At 36.4% G+C, this 24,857-nt stretch overlaps 1 protein-coding gene across 1 annotated transcript; it reads left to right on the top strand.

Annotated features, from left to right (window-relative positions):
• Nucleotides 1-2,746: 2,746 nt before the first annotated feature.
• On the top strand, nt 2,747-24,747 carry grhl2b (grainyhead-like transcription factor 2b). The gene is made up of 16 exons (XM_051873608.1): nt 2,747-3,260; nt 5,157-5,343; nt 7,848-7,915; nt 8,029-8,386; nt 8,471-8,529; nt 8,610-8,766; nt 9,431-9,542; nt 14,304-14,398; nt 17,214-17,372; nt 18,304-18,361; nt 18,674-18,813; nt 19,226-19,263; nt 21,655-21,746; nt 22,313-22,398; nt 22,780-22,844; nt 22,930-24,747. The coding sequence occupies exons 1-16, from the start codon at nt 3,241-3,243 to the stop codon at nt 23,042-23,044; spliced, it is 1,809 nt and encodes a 602-aa protein (XP_051729568.1). The 5' UTR covers nt 2,747-3,240; the 3' UTR covers nt 23,045-24,747.
• The last annotated feature ends 110 nt before the right edge of the window (nt 24,748-24,857 follow it).

Below are 24,857 nucleotides of genomic sequence, written 5' to 3' on the forward strand. Positions count from 1 at the left end.
AAGACATGCTAAGTATTCATATAAAGATCAAAAAGATGGTCTAAGTGGATCTATTATTATGCTTGATCTGACATTTTAGCGATGTAGCCTATGCTAATGTTCCAGACTACGATTAGCCTATATTAGTGGTGTTTGCCAAGCCAAGTATCATTATTACTATTTCTCATTCTCAAGGTTAGTGATTTAAACCACTAAACCCAAATATTAAACTATGGCACATAACTCAGCTCACACCGTTTGCGCTACGGACATGAATGATACCTCAAATGATGCTAAAAAGTAGCATTTAGCATTTAGCATGGGAAAGCCCTAGCAAATTTTGTATGGGCATGGACTGCTCAAATTTTCTTTAGAAATTTGAAAATCTGGTTTATATACCAATGTAGTTATTATTAACTGAAAAAACTAAGGAACCATTTTATTTTAGTGTTCTTGTTACATGTTACATGTACTTACTATAGTAATAACAGTAAATTATGCATAATTACACGCAACTAACCTTATGCACTATAACAATTACACCTTAAAATAAAATCTAACAAAAAACTATATTAATTTTTGTAATTGAAATAAATCTGAAATAAAAAAATATAAATATTAGATGAAAAATGTAAACTTAAAGAACTTAAAATTAGAAATGTTGCCTTATTACCTAACTGAAATAAATAAGAAGTACTAAAAAACGTAAGCATAAAAACTAAAATGAAAACTGAAAATATAAAACTAGCTAATTCAAAATATGAACAATGCTATAATACTAAATGTGACCCTGGACCACAAAACCAGTCGCATGAGTATATTGTAGCAATAGCCAACAATACATTGTATGGGTCAAAATTATCGATTTTTCTCTAATGCCAAAAATCTGTGAGTGGATTGCTAAGGACTTCCTTTGGACAACTTTAAAGGTGATTTTATCAATATTTTGATTTTTAGTTGTATCTCGGCCAAATATTGTCCTATCCTAACAAACCATACATCAATGGAAAGCTTATTTATTTAGTTTCAGATTCATATATACTGTAAATGTGCCTCCTGTTTACTTTCATACAGTTCAGTCTCATAACAGCTCAAGAATATCATCACATCTCTTTGAAAGAGTCTTGCATTTAAATGACAAAGAAGTCAGAACTTTGCTTCATTGTTCTGGTGTACTGTCAGGAGTCTCAGTGGTCTTTTGTGCATCCAGAGAGCATGAGGTCAGGCTAGGGGTCTTAAGGAGAGGGCAGACCGTGGAGATGTTATCAGACTCATTCTGGCCCCACTGCTCCAGTACCCTTGACTACCTGACCCCCTCTCCTTAAAGCAGGGACCCATTGTCTCTGGCCCAGGCTTTTTATTGCTTCTTTTGAATGACTGAGCTATGCTCAAAACAAAGGTCTGTGTTTGCTTGCCCAAGGTGTCAGTCCTCAGACTCCCTCACAATGGATGCCCAGTGTTTACACTCCAATGACCTGAGGTTTACCAAAGCTGCTGCAAATTGGTTTGTTTAGAAGGGGTAATGGCAAACATTACATTCTATCACAATAGGTTCATTAAGGTGACAATAACATTGGGTAAACAACGTATTAAGCTCTCTGTAGTAGTGGCAGAAACACTGAGTAGGCTATATTGTGCATTTCAATTAAGAAAAAATGTATATTTTATATAATTTACGGATTCACAGTCATTGTACTTACATCATTCAATGTAAAAAATAGATTTGACATTTTCTAAAGAAAATGTGAGTTAAGAAAATGTGAGTCCATCTCAATTCTCTAAAATATTCTGGGCTCTAGATACAGTTCAATTTTCAATTTAAGTCCACAGGATGTTTTTCCCCCCAGTGTTTTCGTCCACCAGGTTAAAATCATAAACCTAATCGTTTAGAAAAGTAAAATCACTCCTTTCCTCAACAATCTGCATAATTTGATATATTATTCATGTCCTTAGTGCAAACATTACTACATTACAGCATGTGCCAAAGTTTTATGGCAAAAAATATAATAATCGTATAATAAAGGTATATGCATTAGTGATATTTGACATAGAAAACAGCACTAATAATAATAATATTTGAGTAATACAATATCACTCTTTACATCATGTTTGGTATCAATGTTGCTAACTTTATGTGATAGGTTTTGTTGTTTTCAAGTTGTATGAGGTTTCTTATTTCCCATGTTTTGTCATCAAGTGATGTCACTGTGTATCCTACATGTTCACACCTGACACTTGGAAAAAACAAGTTTTTCCAGGGCCTGAAAGTGTGGGAAATGCCACTTAGATTAATTTTTCTCACACAAAATTGCACCTTACGTCTTCAAGGACCTAATATTGACTGACTACTATTTGACTTCTGGGCATGTCAGGTCTTGACGATTTGAATTCTTAAGAATCGAAATAGGATGTGTGTTATTTATTGCGGAACGACTCAACTGTACACTGTGTTTCTAATATTAACATAGTAAAATTCATTTTATGATGTAATTGTGAACTGAACTCCAGGATAGTCCATTTTCATTGCACCTGCAATACTAATCCAGCAATTTGTGGATAAAAGATGAGCCACCATACCATAGACACTGAGACACATGCATCACTCTAATATTTAGAATAGTGGTCAATCAATATACGTTTTTCTTTCACCATACTTTTACATTTGGTCTCCCTCAGTCTTAAATATTTGGTTAAAGTCTTGTACTAAAAAAACATTAAGATTTTATACTTCACGGATAACGGATAAATAACGAACAACTTGTTTCCCGTGATCACACAAAGGCTTTCTCCATCCTGCCCTTCATATGTAGTACAAAGCTATGGCTACAGGTGAGGTGGGTCTTCTAACCTGTCTTCTGACGCGCCAGCCAATCAGCGAGGTACTTTCCGCACTTTAACCAATCAGATCGCTGACCAGCCCCTACTCGAACCCAAATACTTTACACAGAAAAAAAACCCATCAAAGTTTACCTATAGGTCTATAAGCAAACAATAAGAACATTAAAAGTAGATTTAACATGTTCTAAAGATTTTTGAAACTCAAAATTACACATTAAAATCTTCGAGAAGGACGGGACAGGGTGCTCAGGTGTTTTCTACCTGCTCCTTCAGCCCTTGAGAAATAGGCTAATCACCAGAGAGGGAAAAGTCGATTTACCTGTAGCCCGGGTTCTGGCATCTCTCACTCACGCTCTGTCTTCTGTTACCTGCACCGACTTGAAAGTCCAGTTCCACAAGGAAGAACCGCGGAGGAAGAGAAATATGTCACAGGAGACAGACAGGTAAGAGTCATGACTGCGACACAATCTTCCATTACCTCAACACAAGTATCGGAACGTCAACGAGTGCCATTCTGCATTTTTACTTTCATAAATGTTAAATATTCTCTCTAAACTCTAAAAGCTTTATTTTATAGTTGCATTAGCTACGTTAACGGCGTATAATATTATACAGCTTTTTGATGTTTTATTGTTGTTTTTATAGATAAATCCCACCGCAGAGGGAAAGTTTTTTTTTGCGGTCAAAACGCCATTTTTCACGGAGGAAACACCTTGAATATAAGCCACCTGAAATTCATTCCCATTTACAATTTAAAGGGGAAGGTTTATTCGCTATGGATTTTTTTTTTCATAGCCTACTATAAACAAATATTTTATTTTTTCAGCATTTTTATGCTGTTTTATTTAGTTTATTTCGCTCATTAAGGATCAACTTAATGTAGAAGTGTTTATCACAACGTTTTTTTTTATTTTTATTTTTTTAATACAAGACATTTTGTTTTATGTAAAGTTTGAAAAGATTGTTTAAGGCGGTTGTTTTAATCTATACAGTGTTCATATCTGTTGTGTCCTCCATAATAACAACCCGTTTATTTATGTTTGTGGTAACTAAAACACATTTCTGTTTATAAAATAAACAAAGTTAATGGACTATTGGTTTCTGTAGGGTGGTTGGTTGTAATACGGGTCTTACATTTTTCAGAGCGTGATAGCTAATTAATCTCTAAGTGTGTCAAAGAATTAGATGTTCCAATTACATGTAAAGTTGGAAACTTTGTGATAATTTGTACATAAAAATATATTTCAGATGGTTTAGCTCCTCACATAAAACCATATTAAATAGCTAAATCACCCACACTATACAGATAAAAAGGAGAAAGGTAAATACAAAAATGTGTAATTCACTTATCATCAAAATGTCACACTTTTTTTTTTCTTTTATAACCACAACATGATTTGCCTAAAAAATACTAATTTTACACAGTTATGTCAGAACCTTTTTTATGTCGTCCCATATGCTTATTATTATTATTTTTTTATTTTTATTTTTATGGAAGAATACACACATAATGGTGTCCCACTTTACCTTATTCTACCCTATACCATGCATTTTCCGGTGAAAGCCCCACAGGGTGTACATGCTCTGTGCTCACTGCTTGTGTGTATATCTGTGTTTACTAATGTGTTGTGAAGACACTACTTATGTCACTACTACAGACACTTCAATATTTTTAGAATATTTTTCAGTAAACTAAAGTGAACCCAACCCAGATTTAGGTTGGAAATTATCTCACAAATGATGTTGTAATAAGAATATGAATATGGAATCTCACAAATGATGTTCAGATGAAATGCCAAGATTAATTAAAAGAGCATAAAGAGCATAACCATTCAATAAATATATTCTAGTAGCATCATTTTTTTTATGCTGCTTGTATTATTACATTTTTATTGTGGCCTCAGTTTTATTGTATATTTCTCTTTAGGTATGGCTTAAGTATCCGAAAACTTTTTGGGGCCACTGTATGTTACTGAATATCTTGTTCATACTGAAGAATGTAAGCAGCCAGATATAGATTTATATCATATAATACCAAGTTGGTACTTCCTTATGTCGTGTGTGATACATTTTAGCTGTAGTTGTCTGTCAGGCAGTAAAATGCAGAAGGACTTTTGAATCTGATCTGCGGTCACTATTTGGTTGGTTAAATGTTCTCTGGCATCAATACACTGTACATCACACTCTCACAAAAGGTGCAGTGTGCTGGGTTGTTTTCATCAGTATGCAAAATAGCGCTTTTACATGAAGCTTTATCAGCTGGATCATTTATGTCTGTGTTTCTGTCTGCTAGTGTGCTGATATACTGTTTTATGTTTGTGTGCATGTGTGTGTCCCAGTAAGAGGCTGGTTGTAGTGTTGCCCAATGATCCGTCCTTCCACCAGCGTCGGGCCTACACCAGTGAGGATGAGGCCTGGAGGTCTTACCTGGAGAATCCTCTTACTGCGGCCACAAAGGCCATGATGAGCATCAATGGAGATGAAGACAGTGCTGCCGCCCTTGGGCTCCTCTATGAGTACTACAAAGTCAGTGACATCAGCTAAGACTCTTACTTTCATCATAATAATAATGTTTTCATTTCACATTATCATTTATTCACCCTCATGGTGTTCGAAACCTCTCTCTTCAGTGAAACACAAAAGGAGAAATTCAACAGAATGTTCATGCTGTATTTTCATCCGAGACTGTCCTCCTCCTCGACTGTCCCTATAGGTCGTTTTTTCAAGCACCTTATTACGACCTATAATTATGTTTTAAAGTCATGCGCCCTCTAGCTGGCGTAAAAATAATGACAGTGTTGTGTTACGTCTGTCGTCATGAAATGACGTTTGACCGTCGTTACCAGTCAAAATGTGTGTTCATTTTAAATGCAATGTGTGGACTTTTTTTACCCACCATTTGTCCTATTTCCATTTAGCAAAACTCATTTTTTTTATTAACGACTACACCTACCCCAACCCTAAACCTACCCTTAGTGATTTATAGTGCACTGAACCCACGATCGCATGATCACATGATTGCATATTGTTGTATATTGCAATGCTCTACCAATTGAGCTACGCGAAACCCGAAATATGACGCAGATAAAAGGGTACAATGCATTAAAATGAAAGTGTCCTGTTGTCGATAGGGGCGCAACTTTAGTAAACACTCCTATAGGTCGTATTTCAGGGAAGTGACAAACGACCTATATGGGCGTATTGGTTGGAGGACATGTTGTTTCATACAATGAAACTGGATAGTAACTGGGCCTATAGTATTAAGCTCCAAAAAGCACCATTAAAGCACCATACACACAAAATGTATGTATTTTAATCACATCTAAAATTTAAATCCATTTGGATTTGGATTGGGTTTTAACATAAACGAATAAACTTAATGCAATGCATATTTTTCAGTCATACATAAATGAACATAAGAAAATAAGAACGAGATTTATGTAACAGTACTAATCAAGTGAATGTATTTTAAATGCACAGTTACCAGGTTTATATATTTATCATCAATAAATCCAACTAACCATATTTGAACTATGTTCATAATTTTTAACTGATTAAATTTGTTTTCACAATTAACAGATTTATGCAGATTTTAAGGAATTTGAATAAATATATTTTCAAAATATGATTATTTAAATAAAATCAAATAGATGCAAACTGTACACTGTAAAAAAGTATCACATGTAAAAAGTATCACATGTAAAAAAGTATCACATGTTTACTTCTAGGGCTGGGTATTGACACAAATTTCAAAATTCGATTCAATTTTAATTCACAAGCTTGCAATTCGATTAGATTTCGCTTAAATTCAATTCGATTCAATATTGATTATTTTGATATAGAATCAGTTGATACTACATTACTATAATATTGAAGGTTAAAATTAACTGATGTGTATACAAACACTTAAATTACACCCAAGGAAGTTTTTATAATAATAAAGTTAAAATACTAACTTTACAATTATGTAATTATATTTCTACTCCAATTCATTTTTAAAATACATTATTTAAATGGTAGCTGTCATAAAAACTTGACGGATTTATTCGAACATGCATTAAATATGAAGAACATTAAAAATTATAATGAATGTGTAATATGGTGCATATATTTAGCAAAATGCTCCTCATTAGAGTTCATTTTTATAGCTCTCTAATAAGTTGTGGTCACTGAATATAGTTTTTCTGAGGTAAATGTGACGTTACGTGACATTGCTTACAAGCTGTTTTATTGACGTCTTTCGCGGTTGAAACACTGATTGAGCTATTCCATGAGACGGGATACGGATTTCGGTAAGTTGTACTGTATCTTTCAACATACCTTCAGGTGTTCATTCATGTTTATTTCGCGCTGTAACTGGTTTTAAAGCGGAGGAGATGACCAGTTCACGTGCGCTTCGCGCTGCCGTCTCTCTTGAACTGAGGCGCTACAGCGATCTGTCACGCCACATTAAACAGCATCAAAACGGTTATTTTTTTAATTTCATAATAAAATGGAAAGAATTTGAAACCTGAGACTTTGTTTCATATCAAAAGTAACAAAGCACAAAGCTTATTGCCATTTATTGGATGGGAGGAGCGCTACAATGTTCTATTCATTCATCAACTGAAAACAGACGAGACTAATCGATTCTTGGAATTTAAGAATCGATATCGGTTCGTAAAAATGAGAATCGATTAAAATCGAGAAATCTATATTTTTTTACCCAGCCCTATTTACTTCTACATTTCCACTTTTCATAATTTTTCACCCACAACTAATGAACAAAAACATAATTATTTCATTGTCAATGCAACCAAGGTATAACTGTAGCCTATATCTTACATTTTCCAAAACATACAAGCACAGTAAGGATATTGTGCAATTATGCTTTTTTGCTGCTCTGATGGAAAATCATCAGGCAGTTTTCAGTTTTCATAAGGCAATTAGTTATCTCTATGAAGTGCATAATCTCCAATAAAACAATTATGGTGAAACAGTGACTATGATACTATCAGCACTGCTGTTTATTGATGTTTTACCCTCTGCAGGTGCCGAAAGATAGGAGAGTTTTACCCATCAGCAAAGCGGTTGACATTTCAGAGGAACCGGAAAAGAGGTTAGTGAAATGATTAAAACAATGGTGAATATGGAGTTGAATAAATGGATTAAAAATGTGACTTATTTTAACTATAAAATGCACACAAGAAATGGTTTCATATACTATCTCAGAAACACTACAGTGGGAAACAGCAGTCAAATGGAGCCGGAGACAGTGGATAATCGTGTCCAGGTACTGAAATCAGTGCCTGTTAATCTGTCACTCAACACGGATCACCAAGACACCAAACGGGAACAGTACAGCGTGGCGGCTGGAGAGAGTGGGGCCGCTGCTGTGGTAAAGGCTGAGGTGTACACTCCTGCTTTCATGGCTCAGGGAGTTCACTACAGGACAGAAGGAGAGGAACAGATGCGGGTCATCTGTGAACAGGCCCAATCGTTCGACACCTCGGCCATATGTCATAGTGGATATAGGAAGGATGACCATCGTAGTAGTCCAGATAGCACCTATGAAGAAGACAGCAATGAAGTGAGACTAATATCTGAACATTTGTTTGTCATAAAACTTTTGATGTAATAAGCAAATTAATAGGTGATTATTTCTTTGATGCAGAAGTACCGCCCATCATCGCTTGGAGCTGATGACTTCATATTTGACCAGTCGGATATGTTGTAAGTGTTATGTAGAATTAATGTACACCAATAGGCTTGTATTATGATGAATCATCACTGAAATACATGTTCTTCAACAGAGACACTTTCCAGTACACATTAGAGGCCAGCAGGTCATTGCGGCAGAAGCAGGGTGAGGGGCCTATGACCTATCTAAACAAGGGCCAGTTCTACGCTATTACGCTGAATGAGACAAGTGCCAATAAACGCCTCCGACATCCCATCAGCAAAGTGAGGGTGAGTGATGTTCTTCTATCAAGCCAGATATTTGAAGGAACTAGGAAGGTATAATGTAACAATGTCATGTCATTGAATTATATTAATTTGGGAGTTTTGATTAACTGTCATATGTAATTTATTGACAGCACTTTCTAATAGATTTTTGTAATAAAACTGTATTTAAAACTGTTATTAAAAATTAATACTTTTATTTGACATTAAATTGATCAAAAGTGACAGTAAATACAGTTAAAATGTTTTGAACTTTCTATTCATCAAAGAATCCTGAAAAAATCACGGTTTACACGAAACATTTTGAAAGCACAGCTGTGATGACTGAAGACTGGAGGGATGGCTGTTGAAAATTCGGTCTTGTCATCAGGAATAAATTGTGTTTTTATATAAATTTAAAGAGAAAACATTTATTTTAAGTTGTAATAATATTTCACAATATTACTGTCTTTTTTGATCAAATAAATTCAGCCTTGGAGAGCATTAGACACTTCTTTCAAAAACATTAAGAATCCCAATGTATGACTTTGTCTTCCGTTCTTGTTCTTGTTATGGTAATATTTTATTTTAACATGCTAGTCAACCTCTTGATCATATGGAAAAGACATGAAGTAATTGAGTGGAGTGTGATAAGCTCTGTTAACCTTCTTTCTCTCATTTCCTCTATCAGAGTGTCATTATGGTTGTATTCAGTGAAGATAAGAACCGTGATGAGCAGCTCAAATACTGGAAATATTGGCACTCTCGCCAGCACACTGCAAAGCAGAGGGTTCTGGACATCGGTGAGGCTTCCTCTCCATTATTGAGATCAATGTTTAGTCTTGAATCTTGAATCAGGACTTGCTGACTTACTCCAGTTCAAATATTTAGCCCAGGGATGTCTAACCCTGCTCCTGGTGGACTACAATCCTGCATAATTTACTGTAGCTTCAGTCTGCAGAAAGATAGTCCTCATGGAGAAGGGTTGGCTACCCCTAATTAAGCCTAACAGATACTCTATGTCAGTGGTTCCCAGCCCTGGAGCCCCCCAACAGTACACATTTTGGATGTCTTCCTTATTTGAAACACCAATTTCAGTTCTTGGAGCATCTACTTATGAAGTTTTTCTCAACCCTGTTCATGAAGAACCCCCAACACTGCACATTTTGTATGTGTGCTTTGTCTAGCACACCCATTTCAGGTCTTGTAGTCTCTACTAATGATCTGAATGTGTTTGATTAGGGAGGCATACAAAATGTGCAGTGTTGTGGGGTTGAGAGACACTGTACAAAGGAGTTGATAAGTTGAATCAGGTGTGTTTGATTATGGAGAATTGGGGATACTCCAGGACTTGGGTTGGGAACCAGTGCTCTACACAATTATGCAAATGCAGACATATGTGCTTTGGCCAATGCATTGCAAGAGTGCAATCTAGTTGTATATAATGTGTTATATAAAGTTTGGTGTTCAGCAGACTTAAGGGGGCAATAGATTTACCTTCAAATATCTGTACCATTAAACCAGGGGTGTCCAGTCCTGCTCCTGGAGGACCAACTTCTTGCAGAGTTTAGCTCTATCCTGCTCCAACACATTTGGCTGAAAGTATCTAGTGATCCTAAAGACCTTGATTAGCTGGTACAGATGTGTTTAATAAAGCTAAAGCTAATTTGGAGCTAAACTCTGCAGGACACTGGCAGTCCAGGAGAAGGATTGCACACCCCTGCATTAAAAAGAATAGAACAGGTAGCTAGCTATAAGTATGTCAGCAGCAAGATTCTCTTCAAATGGTTGCTCCACCTTGGCAGTAGTTGATGTGAAAGAGTAAACTTTTTTTAATGCAGTGACGCATGAGATTGAGTTAACTTGAAGTATTTACGTTCTTGTACTTGTGTAGATTATGTATCTTATTTTCCCAAAAATCATTAACTACAGTACTACTCAACAGTCTTTGGTCTGAATCACCCTATGAACAAAGTACTTATTGCCTTCAAAATGGTTCATTGTGTATTCACCTCTAGTTTGAAGACTGATGGTGCCTCACATCCCAGAAGCCCTCAGGGCTTTCGGGAGATTGGTTCCTCTTGGTTTTCCCCTGCTCAGCTAAAGGGTACTAGGTTGCTAAATAGCTACACTATGGACGTGCCCGAAGCCGAATACTGTGTTCGGGAAGGAAATTACTCATTCTACGGAGCCCCTAAAGGGACATGGTGATGGAAAAAAATATGAAGTGGAAGGAAAAAAATATATAATTTAATGCTTTTGCATTCTCTCGCAATTATATAGTTGGGTAATTATATTGTATATAATTTGCGGGCATCAGGGAGCCGCTATCAATATGCAAGGCATTGACATCGCGTTTTACTTTCGCTTTCCAATTCGCGATCACGTGTACTCTGTGTGTAGGGAGCGTCGTTACTGGCCACACATTTTATAAGATAAGATATTTATCAATGATTCTCAGGATCTGTTGCACACTAAATCCTCTGGCATCATTCTGTCAGTCATCTCTCCTTACTATCTTCACGTGATAAGTGAAATCTGATGTACTCTAATGTAACCGACTACCGCTGCAAGCCTAACCATGTCCCTTTAGGTGCTCAGTAGAGTGTGTTATTCTTTTTCAATGCCTTTCTGAATTTGGATTTAGGCTTCAGGCACATCCCTACTATACACACAGATTACTGTAGAGTCTGCTTTGAGATTTTTTTTACAGATAGATACAGATCTATTTACAGAGGTATTTTTGGCATTTGGACAGATTTCCTTTCTTACTAAACCTGTGGTGTTAATTAGTTATTAATTAGTTATTAGTCACTTGACGGGTGGTTTCTCATCCACAGCTGCACACTTTATTACAGGGATAGAACTGTTGGAGCAACCTGGGGTTAAGTAAGGGTGCTATGGTGTTAGAAGATCCCAATTATTCTCCAGCTCCATGAGTCACCCCACCTGAGATTTGAACTTGTGACCTTCAGATCACTAGCCCAGTTTCTGATTCAAATTTCTGTGTCCACCTGGCGTGGGGCAGCTATGAGCCCAAACAATTCACATCTTATTCTTGGTCTTGTCACACCTTGAAAGAATAGTCATCCTGAGCCTGTTGCTTCTTGTTCTCCCCTCATCTCCAGTAATCAGACGCTCTGCTATGTCCTTTGTCAAGATTTGGCCCCAAGACTTTCAAATCCTGGGAGCACCCTGAGGGAATATCTGAGCCATGATGACAGCCATCCTTGTTTTAAACCCTGCCCTCTTAGATTGGGCAAAAATATAGGAATGTTTTGGTGAGACACTCTAAGGTGAACATTGTGCTATGGGATGCAAAGAAAATGTTGGTGGATTGGTGAGGTGGACAGACATCTAGGCACATTGTATATGGTAGTATGCTGAAGCCAAGAAGGGGAGACAGTGACTGAAACCTGACACCTACACAGTTGGGATTTGAATAGCAGTTGAGGCGGGATTGTTCCTCAGGCTTGGGGCCATGTCACTAGAGCTTGGATTTGAATGGGGCTATTTAACGGGGGAAGCTTGCTTACGGCATCGACGAGTGTGCTTGGTAAACCATGCAAAGGCGGTCCATTGGGAAGAGTTTTGCCCTTCCTAATCCCCAAGTTACCCCAAAGTAAGACAGGTGTTGGGTTTACTTAACATGGAGATAAACGCCCCTGTAATGACAGCTTATTAAATTACAAAGTGCTTCATAACTGAAGAAAGAATGCCTAATTAGCATAGCAAATCACGATTATTACTACCACTCATACTAAGGGTTATGGATTTGAACATATTTTGTTTTAAGAGTCATGAGAATCTTTTTTCCCTGTTAATTTAATAAATAAATAGATTGTATGTAGTAAATTCAGTTGACTTGAGAACAGCTTTTCTATAATGAGTATGCGTGTAACCTGTTGTATGTCAATGAATGATACCTCAAACCAAGGACGGGCAGCTTTGGTCCTGGAGGGCCACTGTCCTGCAGAGTTTAGCTCCAACCCTGTTAAAAACTCACAAGCCTGTAGCTTTCTAGTAATCCTGAAGACATTGATTAGCTTGTTCAGGTGTGTTCAATTAAAGTTGGAGCCCTCCAGGACCAAAGTTGCCCATCCCTGCCTCAAACCATGCTGTTTGTTGACAAATGGGTACTATTTGTTTTCTAGGCAATTTGACTAATACTTTTAGCCTGGTGAACAATAAAACAGACACTTAGGAAGTACCAGTCAAGAATATAAAGTTAACTGCTGTAGCTAAGCTAGACAGACTGACTCCAGCCATTGAAACAGTTATGAGATCACCCGTCCTTTTTTGTAAATCTATAAAGTAATGACGTGTAGATTGAATCACAGACATGTTTAAAGTGAGTGGTCATAAATAGCGGCTACTAAAAAAGCAAGTGTTTGTTTACATAAACAGATAAGAGTTATCTAGCATGGAAGGGTGCTGTTTTATATACACTCTGCTTATCAAGCTTAACACTGCTTGCTTTGGCAGACATTGTTTTAATGTTGCCATTGTCCGACACTCATCAGAGCAGTTCATATACCCAGTTCTTACATTTAGTACATCTCTCCCTAAAATTAATCTTATAAAACGGTTAGTTCCTGTCCTTGATTCTGATTGGTCAATAGCTGTGTTTTATTCACGATAAAACACAGCTATGACCACTTCAACCAACGGTTCTGTATATCACTACACAACACCCTTAGCAACCACTCTTAGCAACGTAAACTGTATGTTCTCAATTGATATTGTTATTATGTAGAAGAGTATTTTTAGAAAGAGATTGAGTAAGCGAGTTTATTACCTGCATTCAGATTTAGCATTTTCCTTCAGGTCAGTCCTATGTTCATAATAAAAAATCTGTTTAAATGTCCGATGTATTATCTTATCCTTTTAACAGTTAAGGGGTATTCCTGTGACTGACAGCGCTAGTCAAAGCATTTGTCAGTTGGTCTTGTTCCGTGTTCACTACAATTCAGTCTTTTCAATGTAAAAGTCTTCGCTACTGACTGACACACTCATAAAGACAGTCTTTGCCGCCATCTAATGGCGTAATAATGTAACTTCTGTTGCTGTTCACGGTCAGGGACTATTTTTTTTCGGCGGAAAGAAGGCTTTTAGTAAGAGTTTACTTCATGAAAGTTGCATTGTTACATATTTTTGGCTTTAATATTTGTATTGTGTGGTAACCGTTTTATAATAGCAATAAGGTACTCGAGGCTAGTGCTGTATCGTGAATAAGTCATAACTGAAGGGGCTGCAACCACTGAAGGGTTGTAACAATGCCCTTCAGCCATGACTTATTCACGATACAGCACAGCCTCTCGTACCTTATTGCTTACATATGCCATACAAATTGTACAATACTGTACATGCCTCCCCCCATAAGTATCAGCCTGTGAGTGAATTGCATGCTGGTCTTGACTGGTTTATGCAGGTTAGTTTTGGTATAGTGGTGCATAGCTTTTACCATACCTGGTAAACTTGGTATCCAAAACACAACATATCCTGGTTATGTTTTGTTTTTGTCCAGCAAAAATGAGAACTGACTTTTCCTGTTTTATCTACAGCTGACTACAAAGAGAGCTTCAACACAATTGGGAATATTGAAGAAATCGCTTACAATGCTGTGTCCTTTACCTGGGACGTGAATGAGGAGGCCAAGGTAAGTCATCTAGCACCAAGACTCGATGGTTCAGACGTGGCACAGCAAATTTACAGTGAATACGTTCTCCAGTGTGTGTTTTGGTTTTATAGACATCCTGCTTGCATTAATGGTCATCATGGATGATGAATTAGCAGGTGTAGTTGTTTAACTCAACTGAAGGTTAAGTTTTCAGTCTGACTACATCAGCACATCTATGTTTTGTCACAAACTCTTCATTCAGTTGTATTACCACCATTGTGTGTTATAAACGAAATGTTATTGAGACACAGGGTGGAGTGTTACGACATATGATATGTGTATTTTACACGCATTAGTCTCTCTCTCCTGTTGTTAAACCCTCCCCAAGAGCCCTGTATAGCGTGATGTTTGGGATTCACAATACCCTGGTGCATCTTCCCCAGTCCTGTCTATTAATTTAAATCTCTATTTTCTCCTGTATGGGGTCTCGGGTTTCACCTGTATGCTACTGACAGTAGGAAATGGACCAGGTCTGTGTACACGGCCAAATGCACACAAACCTGAATCCAGATCCTCCCAGCCTCACAGGTAGAGTCCTGCCCTCCCATTGTGGCTCTTCTGTTGCAATACAGCTCAGTTCAAACACTCGCCTCTGGAGTATATTCAACTAAAGCTCTCTAAGCAAACATTTGCTTTTTATTGGGCCAACTCATACTGGTAATACCTATTAATGTGGACTATATGATGTCTTGTGTAGTTGTGTAGCCGCCCTTGGACATATATAAGTGTATTAGATTTTTTTTTTTTTTTTTTGAGTCCAAGCTCATGTAAAAGCATGCAATGGGGTGTGAAATGCTCTCAGTTTGATCTGATAAGCATCTCATACTCTGACCTAACATACTCTCAGCTTTTATTACAAGTCCCTTCAAAGCTTCTCATCATGGCAGGCTGGAATGGAGGAAGCCATAAACTCCATGAAGTCTCTCCATTAGCCATTGATCTGTGAGGTGGAAATTTTGTCCTTGTTGCAGTGTGGAAAGGCTCAGGGTTTTTCTGTTTTTCTTTTTTACAAGTGGTTCACAGTAGTACTTTGTGGTCAGCAAGATTTTTTTGAAAGAAGCCAAGCCTGCATTTATTTGATCAAAAATACAGTAGAAAACAATAATATTGTAAAATATATATATAAAAAATATGATTTAAAATTTAAAAATTAAATAAAAAAATTAAATCATGCAGTTACTGTTTTCATGATCAATCATTGCTGTGGCATTGTAGGAAATAAAGATTTTCCGGTAGCACTTCAGTATAGGGAACACATATTCACTATTAACTACAACTTTTGCCTCAATTAACTCCTGATTTACTGCTAATTAATAGTTAGTAAGATAGTTTTTGTAGCGTTTAAATTTAGGTAATGGGTGGGATTAAGGGATGTAGAATATGGTCATGCTGAATAAGGCATTAAAGGATTAGTTGACTGTCAAATTAAAATATAAAAATATTCCTGATAATTTACTCACCCCCATGTCATCCAAGATGTCCATGTCCTTCTTTCTTCAGTCTTATCGAGCGAAACGATCGGTCATTTTCTAAAAAACAATAAAAATGTATATGCTTTATAAACACAAATGATCGCCTCGCAAGTGCTTCCGCCAGACCGCCTTCCGTATTCTTCACCTTCCCTATTCAACTTACAGAAAAAACGGAACTGGCGCCGCGTTCGTTCCGTAAGTTGAGTAGGGAAGGTGTAGGACATACAGCGTAAGCTTTTTGAAGAATACAGAAGGCGGTCTGGTGGAAGCACTTGCGAGGCGATCATTTGTGCTTATAAAGCATATACATTTTTATTTTGTTTTAGAAAATGACAGATCGTTTTGCTAGATAAGACCCTTATTCCTCATCTGGTATCGTTTAAAGCCCTTTGAAGCTGCACTGAAACTGTATTTTTGACCTTCAACCGTTTGAGGTCTATTGAAGTCCACTATAAGGAGAATAATCCTGGAATGTTTTCATCAAAAACCTTAATTTGGACATCTTAAATGGACATCTTGGATGACATGGGGGTGAGTAAATTATCAGGAAATTTTAATTTGAAAGTGAACTAATTCTTTAATATGTGCTTATAAGTACTAATAAACAACCAATATTCCAGTAATATGCAAGCTAATAAGCAACTAGTTAAAAGTGAGAATTGAACCCTAAAATAAAGTGTTACCGATTTTCCTATGCCATACAAGTGTAGAGTTCATATGAAGTTCTCCAATCCAGTTTTCTTACCATTCTGAGTTGTAGCATGCTTCACCTAACGATGGCCTCTTTCTTGTCCTCTGGCATTGGTAATGGTTGATTATATGCAACTGTTAATAACTAACCACTTAAATATTTAGTGTGCAAGACTCTGTTTTAATCCTTGAGGAGCAGAGGCTAAAACTGCATGTAAAGATGAAATTAAAGATTACATTAATATAAAATTAAAATTTACTTCAACTGGAGCATTTAAAATTCTGTTCAGATGAAACGGCATAGTTTTAGTGGGAAGTATGAACATTGCTTTCAGTAGCAGTCAGTGGTACAGATAGACGTGTCGAGGCAGGCACCTGTTTTGCGTGTGTAGGTGGCTGGTGGGTGAAAAACAAGGTGCTCTTTCAACGGTCAGGATTGTGTAGGTCAAAGCTGTTCGAAAATATGAATATGGAAGTTCTTATGCAACAGTCTGTTACATGTGCATTTGGATACAAAGTGTTGAATTTACATTACATATCATAACAACCTCCCACAACATGCTAGTATAGTGGCAGAGACACACTTATTTTGCAAACATAAATTTTTTAATGTCTTCTTCTCTTATTGTTAGATCTTCATCACGGTGAACTGTCTGAGCACAGATTTCTCCTCTCAGAAGGGGGTGAAGGGTCTTCCTCTGATGATACAGATAGACACCTACAGCTACAACAACCGCAGTAACAAACCCCTGCACAGAGCCTACTGCCAGATCAAGGTCTTCTGTGATAAGGTGAACCTTGACCTTTAACATTTGAATCTGTGTGTACAGTATTCCAACATATGCTGTATCTGTGGAAGCAGTCATGGGGAACTGTTGAGATATTTTTATATCTCAACCCTTAAGTTCACATCACTCTGGTTCCCTAGACAAAAACACAAAAGGATTTTCCATTGGCTTTTGGATTATTGCAGAAAATAAGCTCTATGACCAACTAAGGTTTATGATTCTTACATGCTTTGTTCATCATGATAATCTTCAAAAATGAAAAAAATTGAAACCTAAATACAGTTACCAGAAGTAAAAAGCTAAAGGTAGGCTATAAACTAATTACATTGCAATCGCATGACTTCTATGTCACCACCATTAAACTTTGACAGCTCTTTGAGTCTTTAATTAAAAACATTTTCCCTGAAAGTTTGAGTTAGAATAGTTTGCAAGAGCGTAAATATGAACACAATGAGGCTGTGAAAGCGGACTAGTGAGTAGATGAGTTTATTTGTTCATCGTGATGACGTTTATTGTCCCAGACAGCCTCTGTAGTCCCATTTAGACACTTGTTAGCAAAAGTAAAAGCTTTTAAAAATCACAAGGGGGTATTACTGATGTATTTATGTCATAGAATAAACTGTGAAAATAACCACACACCTTCAGGCATTTAATGAAAAACCCATTCAAAAAACCCATTCAGGACGATGGAACCGGAAGTGCTAAAATGCTTTCCTTTATTATGCATGCATGATCTCTTATTTAATTAAGCAGCGATGTGCTTTTACCTTCACCTTAAGTGGGTCAGTTGAATTCTGACATTATTTAAACATCATTTATGCTGTGTTCTTGGTCTTCAAACTCAGTGACTGTAGCGCCACCTTGTGGTTTTTCATTATTGTTACTTTTTACAGCCCTTACAGTCTTCTAATTTCTCTGTGTTTGTGCGGCACAGGGAGCGGAGAGGAAGATCAGGGATGAGGAGAGGAAACAGAACCGCAAGAAGCCAAAAGGTCTGAAGCACTGAAAGTTAAAAATAATGATACGTCATAAAAATAAGCTTTAAAGATCACTAGAAATTATTTGATAACATTATTTCTTAACTTTTTTGACATATTTTCTATTGAAAATTATTTTTTTTAATAATCAAGAGGCTTTAGTTACATCACAGCCATGAACCATGATGTGCTACTTTCTAGTCCGTGGCATTTGTTATTGGGGAGCATTTGATTGGACAGAAACCTGTGTAGTGTGAAATGAGTCACCACTTTTTTTTTTATCAATAAAAGTTATTCTTACATGTTCAAATGACATCATCTCATTAGGAAAGGATGGAGGCGTTGGAGCGGTTACTCTACCGAAAAAGTGTGACACCACCTTCTTTAAAATGATGACTGATTTGGATGCCCAGCCGGTTCTCTTTATCCCGGATGTGCACTTTGGAAACTTACAGAGGGCAGGCCAGGTATGAGTCAGTCTGCAAACACACTCAACGAACAGATTGCACGCTCTTTTGTGTTAAAAGTCCTCTGCCATTTTGCAGACGACCATAATTGCAGTCTTCTTGTCTGCCTTCAGTGTTTGCTTCCTGAAATCTCAAAAAGGTTGTAGAGGCTCATTACAAAACTGTCCTGAAGACCTTAGCAGTCCATTGTGTGTCTAATGAGACTGAGACTTATTAGAGAGTGACTGACCTTTCAAAACCAGACATGAAGTATGCGAGTGTGTGTATCTTGGATACTTCAGTGACATTTGTTTATTAGGAATGATATCTGCTGAACTGGTCATTGTAGTGTCTGTTTTGAGGCTTGTTCTGAATGTTACAGAGATATAAATGTTTACAGGAGATAAAACTACAAACTTTGTACTCTTTGCAGGTATTTGCATTTAATACAGAGGAAATTGAACGAGAGGGGTGAGTTTGATCTTTTTCTCAATATTTAAGCTGTAAACCAGAAAAAGATATTCTTGTATCAGAACTGAATGAACATCACATAGTAGATTACAGGGATCAACAATAATATTTATTAATAGAAGTAACTATCCACAATAATGTTTATTATAAAAGAAATGATTCAGTGTAAAACATTGTTTGTTGTAGTGATTTAACATGTTATTACCTCCATAATATTAATCATATAATGTTTGGCTTAGAGCTGTCATAATTATATATATATATATATATTTATTTTTTTGCTGGCAATTAATAATCGTTCAGCTACAGTATTTATAATTAATTATTTGATTGTCTGTTTGGTTCATATTTTTTTATAGTGTAAATAATATAATACACATACACTTTAAAAAGTCATTTTATCACAAAAATCTACAGTATGTTTTATTTAAAGCATTGTAAACAAATATTGCAGAGGCCAGTATGATATGCATATGCGTATTTTACACATTGAAATATTTTAAATTGTAGCCTACCTTAAGTCTTAAAATAGTCACATAGCACACTACTGCACTCGAAAAAGAGAAATAAATTGTGTATTTTGTGACATTTCTATATTTGCTTTGAATTTCTTTGGATATCAGTATTAAAATTTTATGATTGAGGGGCCATTTACACAACACTGTTTTCAACTAAAAATAGAAAATTTGTTATGCGTGTTGGCCGTTCATTTAAAGGGATAGTTCACCCAAAAATGATAATTATTCCATGATTTACTCACTATCAAGCCATCCTTCTTTCAGACAAACACAGTCAGAGATATATTTAAAAATATCCTTCGTCCCCCAAGGTTTATAATGGTTGTGAATGGTAGGCCAAATTCTGACGACAGAAAAAATGCATCCATCCATTAAAAAAATTAATCCATACGACTCCTGAGGGTTAATAAAGGCCTTTTGAAGCAAAGAAGAAAAATATCCATATATAAAACTTTATATATTCAAACAACGAGCTTCCGGTGAAAGACCGCACACAGAATGCGCAAGTCGACTTGCGCCAAATGAGTAATCCTCTGAAGCGATGTATGACGCAGGATGTAAAAGTATCATAAGCTTAAACGCCTCTCACGGTTCAAACAAATATGGCTGGGCAACAAACTCAAGCTCCTCTTCTCTTATATTGAAATCCTCCGAGATTTCTTTTTAAAATTTCTCATTTAAACTTCTAATTCGTGACTAGTGTTTTGATTTGCTCTCTCCTCTGTGCCTCTGCGTTCGTCATTGCGTCATCGCGTCAGGTCAAAGGTTGCTCTTCCGCCCAAATTGACGTGCGCAGTATGCGTACAGTCGTCCGCCGGAAGCTCGTTATTTGCATTTATAAAGTTTTAAATATGGATATTTTTCTTACAAAAATGCATCCCTTCACTTCAAAAGGCCTTTATTAACGCTCCTGAGTCGTATGGATTCATTTTTTTATGGATGGATGCATTTTTTCTGTCTTCAGAATTTGGCCTACCATTCACAACCGTTATAAACCTTGGAGGACTAAGGATATTTTTAAATATATCTCGGATTGTGTTCGTCTGAAAGAAGATAGTCATATACACCTAGGATGGCTTGAGGGTGATTAAATCATGGGATAATTTTCATTTTTTTGGTAAACTATCCCTTTAAGCCCTGAGTATACTTCGTTTTTTTACGTGTACGGTACCCGCACAGATGAATGCATAGCCTTGCAAAAGTATACATGCGCGACCTGCATGTACAAGTATGAGCAGTTACAAAAATCCGGCGGTGCGCATACTCTTCTGATGACAAAATTTGCATCACGTGCACTGTACGCTGACTCTCGCGTACACATAAAAAGTGAACTATACTTTGGGCTTTACACAACAACAGCGTTTTGGGTTCCTGAAAAATCTAACTTTTAAAAACAGGATTCAAAGTGCAAGTTTTAGAAAACAATTGCGTTATCTTCTCCATGTAAACTACAAAAACGAAAATTTGTGAAAACAGTGATGTCATGCATATGTGTATTACGTGTTCAGTCTATAGGCGCATAGTGTTTCTTTACAAAGTCACATTACCAACTGCTGGCCTGGCATGCATAATACAGCATTTTTAATCATTTTCATGGATCTGTGTGAACGGGGAACGTTTTGACAATGCTGTCTTCTGTACTTGAAAAAGGCAAAGGAAAAACTTTTCCATTTTTAGTACATCGTTGTTGTGTAAACGTATCCTGTAATTTAAAGTGCACAATGACTGCTGTTTTCTCAAATAACCATAATTAGATCATATAACTGCATTCAGGAGACAGACCTAGCTGGGATGCCTAAAGGAAATCTGATCATCTGATTGGCCTGTTTAGAGAAGCATGAAGTCATTGTATTTGTTTGTGTGTTTGTGTTAGAAGTGTTCTGGTGAAGAGGATGTTCCGGCCATCTGAGGATGACTTCTGCCCACCCCCTCATAAACAGCTAAGAGAGGAGACACAGAAGAGAGGTCAGAGCAGGACAGACCTATACATATACACATTTATAGCTGAAGTGTGTATTTTTCCAACCCGGATCTTATGAAAAAACCTAACTATTTTACAAGGTGGTGATTTCGTTGTACAATGTGAACCACTTTTTTTTTTAAAAGTAATCACGACTCCATAACCCCACCATAAACATAATCGTCACACAGATTGTATGAAAATATACAAATGAGATTCATACGAATTAGTCACCAATTTGGCAAAACGTAAAATGGTTACGAATTGCTATGAGATTGTGTTGGTCTTTTCTGCTGTACTACACAGAATTGAAAAATAAAAAATAGTTTATGCCCACAAAAGCCATAAACAATACCGAAAAATCTCCTGAAGCCACTTTGGGATTCTGTATGTATGGAAAAAAAATAGTAATTTTTGAAATATTTGGTGTTGATTGTAGCACAGAAATGTCATATAACTCTGAATTTCCACTGCAGATTAGATTGTAGCTCGATTCTAAAGTTTTCATAGAATTTATATAGAATGTGGAAGTTACTTCATTTGACAATAATATGACTGTATGTTTTTACAGTGCTCTTGTATGTGAGGAAAGAGTCAGATGAAGTGTTTGATGCTCTGATGCTGCGGACGCCCACTCTCAGAGGACTCATGGATGCAGTGAGTATTTGTTGCTATAGGGGGCGCTCTACTTTAAATTACTGAAGCATTGATTACTAGAGGTGTCAAATTCAAGAGCATCGATTTGAAATTGAAAATTCAGTGCAAAGATTACATTTTTATTTCAATAAAATTATTATGAGTAAATTTTTAAATTTTCAGTTTCAGCCTGATCTCAATGTACTTCCTGGTGAAAATTGTCCCTCAAGTTATATGTCTTCAGCATATTTTAAAATAATTATCACCAAAATAACCAAAACTAACCGAATCATTAAACAAATGCAACATATTTTAAGATTTATTATAAATAATCAAAATCAAATCATTGTCAGTGTGATGCTCTGATACATGATTGACTGATGATTTCTTTCATATTGACAGATTTCTGAGAAGTATGGTGTTCCCATTGACAGAATGGCCAAGATTTACAAGAAGAGCAAGAAAGGGTAAGTAACTGACTGAAAAAAACAACAACAAAAATGTAAAAAAAAAAAAAAGTCCGTTTTGACTTGTTTATTCTCTCCATTGCAGGATCCTGGTGAACATGGATGACAATATCATCGAGCACTACTCTAATGAGGACACATTTATCCTGAGTATCGAGAACTACGCAGATGCATACAAAATCACATTAACGGAAATATGAACTTCTTCCCATGTGTTTCTAACATTCAGTATGTTTAAGCTAAAAGACTTGTTACTTGGACTCCAACCTGGTCAAATTCATCGTCAGCTGTCCACAAATTGAATCGGAAAAAGCTGATATACCTCATTTTTAAGAGACCTCAAGTATGATTTTTAAACAGTCAAAAGGAGTTTCAGTGCGTCCCAAACGTGTCCATGATTTCAATGTTCTACTGTGGATGAAAAGACTTTTACTAGTTGAATTTTAATGACCAAAGTACAGACTATTTCACATTTCACTTGATTTTGGAAACCAACAACAGTTTCTCACCTGAATTTCAACTCTACCTTCCACAGAATTTCGCTAAAATACATTTGCATGCAGCAAGAATTTGGGACTTTTCTGTGGAATTTGAGACTCTGCAGAGCTATTGATCTGTGAAAAGTGTCCAATACTGTAAATAGTTTTTTCCATTTGTTTATTATGTTGACATTAATATTATTGTTATTTTTAGCCTGGTAGATATCATTTAGGTTCTTACTGTCTGAATATTCACAAACATATTTTCTGATGCACAAAGACAGCTATTTTTTTAACTCTGCCACAAATTTTTGTATGCTTAATGGTGCAAAACAGGAAATATGAATGAATAATGTGTACAATACTGCATTATCAGAAGTCTTCAAATATATAGCTCAGATACATTTCAGCCATGTTTTACGTATTCTACTCATTGTTTTAAAGGGATAGTTCACCCAAAAATGAAAATTATACATAATTTACTCACCCTCAAGCCATCCTAGGTGTATATGACTTTCTTCTTTCAGCCAAACACAATCAGAGTTATATTAAAAATATCTTGGCTCTTCTAAGCTTTATAATTGGAGCGATTGGAGGATGAGATTTTGAATCCATCGATCATAAAACATACTCCACATGGCTCTGGGGGTTAATAAAGGCCTTCTGAAGCGAATCGATGCATTTGTGTAAGACAAATATCCTTATTTAAAAACTTTATAAAGTAAAATAACGAGCTTCGGGCATGACAGCCATATGCATTCGACTTATGTCTAAAAAGTGTTAACTTCCATGACGTAGTACAAAATGCTATGACATTCTACGCTACACCATGACGTACTACCCTATGTCCTATGTTATAATGTGTAGTATGTACATGCGTCATGTCATTGTGTACTACGTCACGGAAGATAACGCTTTTTAGAGTTTTTTATAAACTATAAAGTTTTAAATAGGGCTATTTGTCTTACACAAACACATCGATTCGCTTTATTAATCCCCCAGAGCCACGTGGAGTACGTTTTATGATCGATGGATGCACTCTTTTTGGGCTTCAAAATCTCATGGCTGTCGCGCCGGAAGCTCTTTTTGGGTGAACTATTCCTTTAATGTGGAAATATTTTTTTTAGAGGTTCCATTTATTTCAACTGCAAGAGATTTCATTACTTTTTTTGAGGTTTGAACATCTTCACATAACCAGCCAAGGCCTTTCTCTAACTATTCAGTCTTACAGTCTGGTTCATTTTTAGTGTTTGTGTATAGTGTGACAGGTTCATATTAACTATGTAGTCCAGATTCAGTCAATCAGTGCCATGATGAGCTGTTTATGTTAATGTTTGAATATCATTGTCTTCCAAAAGAAAATGATGTAAAAGGGCACTTCAGCAAATAATAATTTGTATGTAAATAAATGCATTTTTATCAAGTTTTGACCAAAGGTTTTTTTGATACTACACTTAAAGGTGCAGTGTGTAAATTTTAGCGGCTTCTAGAGTAGGGTGACCAGACGTCCCCGTTTTCCAGGGACAGTCCCGGT

The sequence above is a fragment of the Ctenopharyngodon idella genome, chromosome 19 (genome assembly GCF_019924925.1).
Source record: "Ctenopharyngodon idella isolate HZGC_01 chromosome 19, HZGC01, whole genome shotgun sequence".
NCBI lineage: Eukaryota > Metazoa > Chordata > Actinopteri > Cypriniformes > Xenocyprididae > Ctenopharyngodon > Ctenopharyngodon idella.

Coding starts and splice junctions, on each gene's coding strand:
- grhl2b (XM_051873608.1), top strand. CDS start 3,241: ATGTCACAGGAGACAGACAG. Junction 9,543..14,303: donor GCAGAGGGTTCTGGACATCG/GTGAGGCTTCCT, acceptor TTTTATCTACAG/CTGACTACAAAGAGAGCTTC. Junction 18,362..18,673: donor GAACCGCAAGAAGCCAAAAG/GTCTGAAGCACT, acceptor TCATCTCATTAG/GAAAGGATGGAGGCGTTGGA.